General features: G+C 32.7%; 1 protein-coding gene across 1 annotated transcript in view; it reads left to right on the forward strand.

Annotated features, from left to right (window-relative positions):
* LOC126891010 (cysteine-rich motor neuron 1 protein-like) overlaps nt 1-13,634 on the forward strand; it is a 126,725-nt gene that overhangs the window by 23,246 nt on the left and 89,845 nt on the right. The window contains exon 4 of the mRNA XM_050660190.1: nt 420-709. Within this exon, the coding sequence (XP_050516147.1) occupies nt 420-709 (290 nt within the window). The remainder of the gene's footprint in view (nt 1-419; nt 710-13,634) is intronic.

A 13,634-nucleotide genomic window follows, 5' to 3' on the forward strand; every position in this document is an offset into this window, starting at 1 on the left:
ATGTAATGAGAAATCAAGAACGTTACGGCCTTCTCCAGCTGATTCTCCAAGGGAAGGTAAATGGTAAAAGAGGACCGGGAAGATGACGCATTTCCTGGCTTCAAAATTTACGTAAGTGGTATAACACGACTACCACTGAACTGTTCCGCGCTGCGGTAAACAAAGTCAAGATAGCCATGATGATCGCCAACATCCGGAACGGATAGGCACTTTAAGAAGAAGACGTTCATTTCCTCCTGCGTGTTTGTGATCAACACATTGTTTTTCCTGTGTTTGAGGTCATTGATCCCTGATACAAGTATGAGTTTACAACGTCAATGCGGTCGATTTTGGTTATTTGAGAATATTTTTTGTTGTGTTGTTTATCCATTATCATGATTTTGTCTTCCATGTGTATAATTTTGTCTCTTAATGTATAGGTGGTCATCAAGAGACACGGCAGCGGATTCCCAGGTAACTGCTGCGATCTTTACGAATGCAAAAAGCCTGAAGAAACTAAAGATAAAGAATGCACCTACAACGGTCAAGTTTATCAACACGACGTGGAATGGATTACGGATGACTCGCAGAAATGTAAGTGTGACAATGGATTGGCCCTTTGCTCGAAGGAGAAGGAGAAAGAAGGGCGGCCTTGTTTTGTAGACAACCAACTTTATAGCCATTCCGCTACTTGGTACAAGGACGACGGATGCACAGCTTGTGAATGCCAGTAAGTATCACAACGTACTTATTCTAAATTTGTAGGTATGTTTTTGAAACAAAATTGCGGTAAGTGGAAGATTTTCAACAAATTAGGATGGCGATCTTACTGCCATTTAGACCGTAATAAGCAATTTAATTAATTACAATAATTCGAAGGACCAGCCGCTCACGTGGGAAATAATATCACAAGAATTAGCAAATAGGTAATTTAATGATTAACTATTTTACTATAACGAAGTTAAGATCTGATCAAAGTTTTAGCGTTAAGTTTCTTCTTACATTTAAACCGCCGTTTTAGTGTCCAATTTTCACTAGACCGCGACACACCACACGAGAGCACTGTTAGAGTTTACATATTTTCGATGGACATGAACTAAGGATGTTTTCTTTACTATTAATTAATGTACTTGATTAAAAATATGCGTTTGATGCACATGTAGCTTTTAAACTATTAGGTATACACACAATAACTGTATAAAACACGCTGCAGTTGAAACCCTAAACAAGAGCGTTCCTCTTTATGGATTACAATTCGACTCTATATAAACTAATACGCGAAAGTTTTGCAAGCTCTAAACTAGAAGCGACTACCCTACCGGTCTGTTACTAACTTGATACTAACTCACTACAAATACGCGAGGGTTGAAAAACTCTAACCGAGAGCGTCCAGATAGGCTGGCTTGCGATTCAGTTTCAGTACTGACTACGTAAATTATAATTGCAATCCCTAGCCAAGCCCAAGAGGTTAGCGGTGGGACAATTTCAAAATTTCTATAAGGTAGGTAAAAACCACATTTTAAATGCGTTCTACCAGGAATTTCCTGCTTACAAGTTTTACGTGGGCAATTTTGAATACATTCTACCAGCGATTTCTTTGAAATTTGCTGGAGAAAGTTAATCCGTAGGTTTTAAAAAGAAATTATTTACTACCAGTGGCGTAGCAACCCTTGGATAAATTTCTTACAGACATTTATTCAGTAAGCTTACGATGCTTTGTTTTTAAACCAAGAGGAGTAAACTAAAAAGACAGATTCACACCCAAGAAGTCACTAGAAATATCACCAAATACATCTTTTTTTTTTGGTTGATCATATCGGCCTTTGACGGTAATCCATAAATATTATATTATACTAATACGTCCCCAAAGCGTTCTAAAAACAAATGTTTCTTTATATAAAAACAGACTAAAATTCTAAAAATTAAAGGAATAACGCAAAAAATACAAAATATAACTTAATTAACCTATGAAATGCCTTAATGTCAAAATTTTATAAATGTCATTAGTGTCAAAATTTAATAACAGTGGAGTAAACTTGCCTGAAGTTGGACCAATTACAAACAATCTTTATGACGCGGGAAAATACTCCTGGTTGGTTTAAAAACAGACTATAGGCTTTTATAAATTAGTAACATATAAGGAGTTATATAAGACGTGCAGAGGCGTAGCTAGCGCCGTATCAGCCGTATCAATTATACGGGGCGGCATTCAAGGCCCTCGCCATGCCAAAACAAAAATTTCATTTAAAAGAATTGAATAAAATATTCTACAATTTCACTAGTAGGTCGTTTTGAAACAGTGTGCATGATTTCGGCAGTGTTGTGCAATGTTAGAGGTATTTTCGTGTAATAAGATATTTTATACCTATACAGGGTGTTTGGTAGATCGATGGAAATTTTTTAAGAGATAATAGGGGACGCCATTTGCAACATTTTTTGCTAATAATGTATCGCTCAAACTGTTGAGGTTTCCGAAGTAAAGTTAAATTTTTCAATATTCGACAACCGTCTATTTCACGTTTAAAAATTATCTAGGCGTAGTACCTCCCTGTTTTACGAATGGAATAAAAATGTAAACCTACAACACTGACTCTTCGCATACAATTTCCATCGGCTATCGTTATTCTCCGAACGCATAACAAACAAAAACAATCTACCTGCTATGCTAACAAACAATCTACCTGCTATGAAGTGGTTTATTTTGGTTTATAAACATGGTTATTGTATGCGTATGAAAGGTGCGTTTTGCTGTTTAGACATCCGAATTGTGTTAATTGTGTTGTCCGAGTTGCATTAACAACGAAGGGTTTTTGCAATCTGAGCAAGTAATACGTGAGGCATTTTGTATGTCAGGGAAGTATCTCGCTTAGATAATTATTTTTAAAAATAAAATTTACGAGCAACCTTATTTTCGAATATTGACAAATTTAACTTTATTACGGAAACCTTAACAGTTTGAGCGATACATTATTAGCAAAAACTTTTGCAAATGGCGTGCAAAAACTTTTGCAAATGGCGTCCCCTATTATCCCTTAAAAAATTTCCAGCTCCATGCAGCTCAAAGGGCGATGTTGGGCGTTTCACTGCGAGACAAGATCCTAATCCGCCAGCTACGGCAAAGATCAAGAGTTGCTTATGCTGTAGAGAGTGTTATGTTGATAGATTGCCATGATACGTTGCAGGGTTGGTATGTCGAGTTGAAACACTGACTCTAACTTATAACTTTATTTTTGATTTACAACATCCGTCAACATAAGGTTACTAAGACGTTGTTTCGCTTGGTAGTCCTTCAGGACACCCTTCTCGCAGGACGGCTCACTAGCATAGTAACGATCTTAATCTTACTATGAATAATGACAATACTATAATGCTCAATTTAATCCCTCTGGGGGCTATTTATCTCTTCTTCCAACTCGGACTTTGGAAGTAAGCTATACGTGAGTCCCTGCGAGGTTACACAAACAAACTTCATCAATCAACCTTCGTTTTGTTTGTGTATGTAGAAACAATATCTTTTGTAACAACCTAAATTACTTAAAATTATACACATTGTTTTAGATACATATTATATTATACAGTAAGGGTTTTTTCCTTACTGTACAAGAGAATAGCAATACTGAGGTGGAACTGAGCAGGTGACGTGGCTCGAATGTCAGATAACAGATTGAAAAAGCGGATACTAGAACGGAGACCACAGGATGATGCTTACCGAAGCAGAGGTCGTCCACTAACACGTTGGACTTACGATCTAAAACGTTGCCATAGTATTTGGATGCAACAGGCACAACATCGAAGCACATGGAAAACTTATGAGGGAGATCTATGTCCAGCAGTAAACAAGCGAAGATTGATAGATGAATAATTATGTATACTATAAAATGCTTTGAAGTTATATTGTAACACATTATGTGTATTAGATTATCCTGTACGTTAACATATTATAATACATTCTTTCACGGTTTTTGCTTTATATTTTATAGAACCCCTTGGATTGACAAGAAATTTGGCATACGCCTAGCTAACATGTCAAAGAAAAAAAGTGATATGGTGCCGATGTGTGCTTTTGCCCTGGGGGTGAGTTTCACCCCATCTCGGGGGTGAAAAAATATATCTCCAAGATAAGTCCCGAAATGGATAAACTGACTAATTTTAAGCCACTTTTGTTCTATAGAGTTTTTTCACCAAATAAATACTTTTTGAGTTATTTATAAGTGAATATGTTCATTTTTCAACAAAATAACCACGTTTTTAGACGGGTTTTCGCAAATAACTCAAAACGTAAGCATTTTGTCGAAAAAAATACTTTTATCAAAACTATAAAAAAGTGAAAAAACGGTGTATATATTAGGTTATTAGCAAAAGCAGAGTTATAGCTAATAAAAAATAAGTTCATATTCGAAAAATTACAAATAGAATAATTCAATGTGAAATATCCAAATAATGAAGCATTCTTGGGGAAAACACATTACAACTTTTTTAAAGTGATTAAAAAAGCTTTATTTCTGTTTTTATAAAAAAAAATTTCTAGCATCAAATGTAAGCAAGTTACGCTCAAAATAAAGTTGGTCCCTTTTGTTGTGGCAAAAAAAATCAGGAAAATCACGTGCCCAATTAGCAACTTAAATGAAATTAATCGTTATTGCTTCACAAGTTACTTTACTTATGTTGTGTTTATTTGATCTGTAAGTTTCATCGATTCAAGGTAAGTACTTATTTTTGAAAAAAATTGGTTTTTAAGTAAATTTTTTTAAAAATTATTTAAAAAAAATGCTTTTTTTTCAAAATAACTTAAAAATTGTTAGAGATACCACAAATCTTAAACAATAAAAAAGTCAGCTTTACTTTTCTGAATATTTTGAATTTTTTTTTGTTTTTCTGGAAGACAAAAATTGGTTAAGATTCGGTGTTTCTAAATTTGCATACACTCGTGATAAGTGACTCGTTCAAGCACTTTTAACTACATATCTTTCAAAAATAAGGACTTTGAACCGATGAAACTTACAGATATATGACCAATACGTACGTGAGTAAAAAACTTATGAAGTGGTAACAATTAAGTTCATTTGAAATGCTAATTAGGGGGTGCTTTTATCGATTTCTTACCAAAAAAAGGGACCAACTTTATTTTGAGCGTAACTTGTTTACTTTTGATCCTAAAAAATAAAAAAAAAACAAAAATAAGCATTGTTTTAAACACTTTAAAAAAGTTAAAATGAGTTTTTCCCAAAAAACTGCTTCGTCTTTTGGTTATGGCACGTTAAAATATTCGATTTGGAATTTGACGAATATGAACCTATTTTTCATTACCTATAACTCTGCTTCTACTAGGTATAGTGATCTAATATACAGAGAGAGTCTGTAAAGTGGAATAAATTCAATATCTCAAATACTAATTGTTTTTTTGGAAAATGCTCAGACCCGTCGATTAGTATTTCAAATTGTCCTTTTTGACATTCAATAATAATGTATACAGGGTGTCCCAATTTAGAGATATGACGTCATCGTCGATTTTCTTAAATGGCAACACTGTCATTTTAATAGCTAATTTGATAGGGTTTGTAAAGTTATACATAACTGCAAAATATCAAATTTTTATTCTCTACCATTTACAAGATAATAGAAAATAACAAAGTTATATCTGTAATTTGGAATATATTCAATAATTAAAATACTAACTGTTTTTTTGAAAAATGCTCAGACCCGTCGATTAGTATATCAAATTGTCCTTTTTGACATATAATAATAATGTATACAGGGTGTCCCAATTTAGAGATATGACGTCATCGTTGATTTTCTTAAATGGCAACACTGTCATTTTGATAGCTATTTTGATAGGGTGTGTAAAGTTATACACAACTGCAAAATTTCAAATTTGTATTCTCTACCATTTAGATGATAATAAAAAATAACAAAGTTATGAAAAAGAAGTAATCAACTAATAATTGAATTTAATTATTTCAATAAATTAAGCAAAAACTCATAATGTTTCCCTCAATTATTGTCAAATTGTCAATGGGCAACGTTATGAGCATTTGCTTAATTGAAATAAATAAATTCAATTATTATTTGATTACTTCTTGTTCTTCATAACTTTGTTATTTTTTATTATCTTGTAAATGGTAGGGAATAAGGTTTTGAAATTTTTCAGATGTGTATAACTTTACACACGCTATCAAAATAGCTATCAAAATGATAGTGTTGCCATTTAAGAAAATCAACGATGACGTCATATCTCTAAATTGGGACACCCTGTATACATTATTATTATATGTCAAAAATGACAATTTGATATATTAATCGACGGGTCTGAGCATTTTTCAAAAAAACAGTTAGTATTTTAATTATTGAATATATTCCAAATTACAGATATAACTTTGTTATTTTCTATTATCTTGTAAATGGTAGAGAATAAAAATTTGATATTTTGCAGTTATGTATAACTTTACAAACCCTATCAAATTAGCTATCAAAATGACAGTGTTGCCATTTAAGAAAATCGACGATGACGTCATATCTCTAAATTGGGACACCCTGTATACATTTTTATTGAATGTCAAAAAGGACAATTTGAAATACTAATCGACGGGTCTGAGCATTTTCCAAAAAAACAATTAGTATTTGAGATATTGAATTTATTCCACTTTACAGACTCTCTCTGTATACACCATGTTTTTCACTTTTTTACGTGCTAAATTTTTGATAGGAATTTTTTTCTCGACCACATACTTACTTTTTTAGTTATTTGCGAAAAACCGTCTGAAAACGTGGTTATTTTGTAGAAAAATTAACATATTCACACGCAAATAACTCGAAAAGTATTATTTTGGTGAAAAAACTTTATAGAACACAAGTTGCTTAGAATTAGTCATTTTATCCATTTCCGGACTTATTTCGAACATATATTTTTCACACCCAAAAGGGGGGTGAAACTCACCCCTAGGGCAAAAGCACACATCGGCACAATATCACTTTTTTTCTTTGACTTGTTAGCTATGTGTATGCCAACTTTCATGTCAATCCAAGCGGTTCTTTAAAATTTAGAGGTTTTGCAATATTTTACCTTTAAAGAACGTACCTACTATTAGGAAATTTACTGCTTTTACTCGTAAGGTCCTTTAAAATTCGCTTGAATTTTCGGACTTATTTTATAATCATCTGCATTTGTGTGTTATTACTGTTAAAATGTTATTTTATGTTTTTAGGAACGGCACACCTAGGTGTATTGCTCATTACTGCGACTCTGTGCAAGAAAATGTCGTGCACACGAACGAAACCTGTACCCAAGACGGCAACATCCACCATCATACAGATGTATGGTGGGAACGAGATGGTTGCACCAATTGTACTTGCATCAGTGGCCACGTAGAATGCAATTCAGACCAGTGCGAACAGGAAACCACCACAGTGCGAATCAACAAATGTCCCGTGTTAGAAAACTGCAACAAAACATGCCTTAACGGTTTTAAACTAAATAGAAAAGGATGCGAAATATGCAAATGCAACAGTATAAGACTTGGCCAGGACATTTTGGGCCGATATAATATATCGATGAATGATTTGATTAAGATTTTAGACGATTATAAAAACAAACGACATTCGACGACTCCTGCGACGACTTTAACTACCAGTGGTACTACATCTGGTGCTCCTTCCAGTACTACCAGCAGTGTCAGTACTAGCACTAGAACTGTTCCAAGCACAATTTCAGATAAGACACTTGAAATAGTGGATAATCATTTGCCAGTAGTTATTATGAATAGAAATGCAGAATTCCTTCAGGAACGACCCACTTCCACCACCACTGAACCATCTGTAAGACCAACAGATAAGGAAACTGGTAAGCATTTTTAATCAGAATATTAAAAATCTAGATAATATCTATATACATATTATGTTTAATTTTTTATAGAACGACTTTTCATTTTCATTTTTATATAAACTGAATATATCTGTCAAAGTGTTGCATAAAAATTTGTTTCATTCTTAGTATGTATCATAAAAATACTGTCCTAGCATTTTATTAAAAAATTCGAACCAGAGACGAAGTTATAGCGGTATTTATAACGGTACCTACCTGAGTTAAAAGTCGTTTGTATAGAACAACGCGCGCGTCGCCTTACTTGTGCAGTTGCAGCTCGAGAGTTGGGTTCTAAAAGATATAAGTAACAGGAATACCTGTTTTATATTATTGAAATTTATCGAAAATTGCTGTTATGGATGTTAAGGATGTTAAGGATACGCATTGAAATAAGCATATTATTAAAAGAAAATTGAAAGGTAATCAATTTACAGCAAAAAACAATTCTGAATTACCCAGTGATTCGACAAAAAAATAAAATCTAGTGATTCATTGCATGCACCTCATGGGAATAAAAGCTGAAGAAATAGCAACGAGTTTGTTGCAACAGTTTACTGAAACAGCTGGAATAAAGGTGAACGGAGTTCCCATTAACAACATTAGATATGCGGATGACACTGTCGTCTTAGCCGAAAATATTGAAGATCTTCAATAGAGATCTTCTTTACATTATTTGCATCTATAGATCACCTGACTCCCCTGTGGAACTATTTTTTCAGAACCTGCTAAATTTGTTAGATGACTTGCCTCATAGAAGCAGAAAAATTCTATGCGGGGACTTCAACATTAATTATGATGCTGCTTGTGCTACCCAAATGTCCTTGGTCAACATATTTGAATCATATGGTCTCTCAATGCACGTTAATTCTCCTACAAGGATTACAAAAACTTCATCTACCATAATTGACTATATTGTCTCAGATTTCTCACCCCTTGATGTCTGCTCTACAATTATTAATGCGGGATTATCAGATCATGAAGCAGTATTTACGAAGTTTAACATCTTCAGCAAACCCTCCTCGAAAACCCGACGTTTAGGTAGGATTTTTTCCGCTGGGAATTTTCATAAATTTCAAAATTTATGCTTAACTTCTGAGTGGCATTTTCCTTCTGCGGACGTGGACTATAATTTCAACGATTTTATAGAAAAGCTTGTCTCTATCTTCAATAAGGCATTTCCTTTAATTTCAATTAAGCCAAAACATCACAAACCCTCGGCTACAAAAGGTATTCGCATATCAGCCAAAAATATGCGCTCACTATTGTATATCAAGAAATTTGCTACCAACGTCTCTGTCACTCAATATATCACCAAGTACAGGGTAACCTATCTAAAACTCATCAAATCAGCTAAAAAAGCCTACTATCAAAATCGTATGAAAAGCTCTAAAAGTGTTGCAAAAGAAACTTGGTCCATAATAAACGATCTTCGAAATAGAACTCACGCAGTTCAAACATTTGCCCTTCCAGACCCGGAAAATCTAAACGAATATTTCGTTAATGTGAGTAAAAAATATAACTTCTACTATTTTGCCACAAAAAGATCCCATTTCCTATCTCCCCAATTCAGGAGTGTTCTCGAATTCATTCTTTTTAAGACCAATCGATATAACTGAACTGATCCAAACTATCAATAGTATCAAAAGCAAATCATCCTGTAGTACTGATGGACTATCCATAAAAATCTTCTCAAATCTCACAGAAAATGTGTTGGAAAACCTCGTCTCACTAATTAATGATTCCTTTGAAAGAGGCAAATTCCCAGAGTGCCTAAAGATAGCGATTATTGTTCCCCTTCATAAGGGTGGTGAAAAATCTAATGCTTGCAACTATAGACCTATTGCCTTACTACCGGTACTTTCAAAAATTATTGAGAGACTCTTTCTCATTGATAACAACATCTTATCCCAAAATCAGTTCGGCTTTTTAACTAATAAATGTACCACTGATGCTTTGTTTTCTGTGTTTCATGAGGTTTACCAAGCACTAAACAATAATCTTTATACTGCCACTGTTTTCTGTGACTATGCCAAAGCTTTTGATTGTGTAAATCACGACATTTTGATTAAAAAACTAAATTTCTATGGGATTCGAGGTATTTCTTTGAATTGGTTCCAATCTTACTTGAATAATAGGAAACAAATAGTTAGAGCAAATGATACTGACTCTAGTCTCAAAAACATTGTATGTGGAGTACCACAAGGTTCAGTATTGGGTCCTCTACTGTTCCTTATCTTTATAAATGACATCACTAACTTAAAAATCGATGGAAAAATTTTTCTTTTTGCTGATGATACCAGTATCACTTGGAGCAACTCAACTATTGCATCTCTTCATGCAGCTATAACTTCTGATTTGCTTACGATAAAAACCTGGTCTGACTCTAATTTACTCTCTTTTAACGTGGATAAGACAGTAGCATTATCCTATAAAAGTGCTCTTCAACCCCTGCTTGTTAATAACAGCCAGATCTCTACCGTTGATTCTGTAAAATTTCTTGGTATTTTTTTAGACAGCAACCTCAAATGGTCCCTTCATATCGATGTGTTAAGTAAGAAACTCGCCTCAGCCTGCTATGCTATAAGATCTGTTTCGAAAGAACTCAATTTAGCATCTTCTAAACTAACATATTTTTCTTTGTTCGAGTCTCATCTTCGATATGGTCTTCCTTTTTGGGGTTCTAGTACAGCTGCCCAGTTAGATGTTATTTTCAAATTACAAAAAAGAGCAATAAGGTATCTGTTTGGCCTCAGAAGAACAACACATTGCAGAAGTTACTTCAAAGATCACGGCATTTTAACCCTTACATCTTTATATATTTTAGAAACTGTTTGCTTAATTCGTAAACACATGCATGTCTTTCCAGCAAGGCCTCGTCATGACTACTCCACCAGAAATTCAAATTTTGATGTCTATTTACCGATCCCGTCATCTGAGTTAGTAAAGAAATCTATATTATATTCCGCAAAAAAACTATACAACCATCTTCCTTTACAACTCAAATCTGCAACATCTTTCCCCAAGTTCCGTAAAATGACAAAAGCTCATCTATCTAAAAGACCATATTATTCAGTACAAGAGTTTCTGAATGACTAACTAAGAAATTACAGTAATGTACAAGTAACCAAACTTATCTATATTTGGGTGTCACATGCAGCAGCTTAAACTTATTAGTTCCTATGTCTATAAATAGTTTACTTTGTTGTATATTCACTTTGCAATTTCTATAAATTGTTGCAAATATATCGATTTTGTTTTCTTTTCTTTACTTTATTAACCCTTAAGTACTAACACACCGTCTATCAGACGGCATCGTTTGTTGAAAGTAGGATATTTCCCTTCCTACAAAAATTTGAAGGTCATCCGTTTATGACTTTTCAAGTTGGGTTGTTATTTACTAGTATTGAATTCGGGAATTTGCTGCAGGTTGTTATTCGAAAGATATTTAGACTCAAAGTGTGATTTCCGTCTAATAGACGGGGTGTTAGTGTTTGTGCCCAGTTCGTCATTAAACATAATGTGCCCCAGTTCGTCAAAAAGTTCAAATAAGGGGACAAAGACTATGAGGAAACTCTTTTGAAATTACTTGATGAGGTAGAAGATGACATAAGTGAAGTGGGATCAATTTGTGATGAAAATGTTGCCACTGACTACCATTGCTACACTGTACAAACTTTAGTGCCTGTCAGTTTTTTTCTGTTTTAATATTTTTTAAAATTTTATTTATTTTCATGTTTACTACTCTTTGTTTAACTCGATTATAAATTTTTATCAAGATTCTTTAATTTGTTTCATTTTTATCACACTTTTTTTCAGGAATAAAAAGTCACGCAAACAATCCTTCCATTCATGTTATAATGTTTTGTATTTTAATAAATACAGAAAAACTAGATCAATTACTATGTTTTTTAGATAAGTAATACTTTCAGTAAGTCATCAAAATATTTTTTTGCATTATAATATTTAACAAAAGAAAAATAACCAGTAAAATGTGAAACCCGTCTGTCAGGCGGTTAGTTAGTGTTTGCGCCATTGATTTAAGATGTTAGTACTTAAGGGTTAACTTATATTTTGTATTTATGTATATTTTTTTTTATATTGACGATTTATCAAATTTCAGAAAATTGTATTTGTTATTGTTAAATATTATTTATTTATTTTTTCTGACTTTAATTAAGCTTTGTCCATAAAATTTGTATTTTCAGTGACAATAAAGCATACTTCTATTCTATTCTATTCTATTCAGAGACTGGTTAACAGAAACACGATATATAGCCAAGAATACGGTCTAAAAATGAAAATCAAGAAGACAAAATGTATGAGAATATCTAAAACTCAAAAAAATAACAAGAATCTCCTCATAAATGCAACCATTGTCGAACGAGTATACCAATATGCATATCTTGGAACAATGATCAACTCCACAAATGATTACTTCCAAGAGATTAAAATTAGAATAGAAAAGGCTAGAGCCAGTGGCGGCTCGTGGCTTTAGGGACAGGGTCGGCAAGGTTTTGTCTCCTCAGATAGGTATGCCATCTAATTAAAAGGCTTCAATTTCATAGAAGATTTTTAGTTTTTGTTTTTTTTTTATTTTATTTTATTTTTTTTTTGTTTTTTTTGTAAACCTGTTTATAAATTAACTCTAGTCTATGTTGTTTCGAAGTAGCAAAATTTTTGGAGAGGTTTTAAAAGTTTTTTTCTATTGACATTTGAGACAAGTTTGACATTTTCTCTCTTGTTTCCTGGTATTTCGACAATGTTTTGACTCTTTTGAGACAAGAGAAATCCCGTTCATTTGAGGCAGAATTTTCCCACATTTGAGCACAATAATTTATTAAATTTGGGAACAGTTTGTTATAGCTAACGAATTGCAGTATATAAAATTAAACATATTTTGTAACTTATCCCACCTTCCGAAAATATTTAGATCAGCACATAAAACTGTTTCCCATTTTCCATTTTCTTATTTTATTTGATTAAAGAATGATGGATAATTTTTAATGAACTTGTCTAATAGATATTTTGAAAATTCTTTGGAAATAATAATTGAGTTATCCTTCCACTCAAAAAGGTCCGGAACATTGTTTAAATAATCAAAATGTCAAAAAATGAAGAAAAACTTTGATTTTTTTCTTCGTTTTTTGATTTTAACTTTCAAATTATTCACTTCTGAGAAAAGTTACACTGACATAAAAGTTGGGTACCTAATTAAATTTCCTTTAATATATAATTGGTTAAGAATTTTAAAAAGTGTCATCCTTGTTGCAAAACAGCAATAATTGCGAAAAAAACATAAAAAATAATTATTCGCATTTTACGTTTTTCAACCATTTATGCTACACTTACGACCTTCATATTTTAACCAGAAAACCTTTATGATATAATAAAACAATACAGTAAATTTCATTAAGATCAATTCAATACATTTTGCAAAATAAATTTTGCAATCCAGCTTTTGCAAAAAAAATTAATTTTTTCAAAATGTTGCAAAACTGACAGTAAAGCAGATAGCAAGTTGAATTTTTTTTACATATAGAAGAAAGGTACAGTATTCTTCTATACGTAAAAATAAATTCAACTTGCTGTCTGCTTTATTTTCAGTTCTGCAACATTTTGAAAAAATTAATTTTTTTGCGAAAGTTGGATTGCAAAATTTATCTTGCAAAATCTATTGAACCGATCTTAATGAAATTCACAGTATTGTTTTATTATATGATATAGTTTTTCTGGGTAAAATTAAGAAGGTCCTAAGTGTAGCATAAACGGTTGAAAAACGTAAAATGCGAATACTTGT

This window comes from Diabrotica virgifera, chromosome 9 (genome assembly GCF_917563875.1).
Source record: "Diabrotica virgifera virgifera chromosome 9, PGI_DIABVI_V3a".
NCBI lineage: Eukaryota > Metazoa > Arthropoda > Insecta > Coleoptera > Chrysomelidae > Diabrotica > Diabrotica virgifera.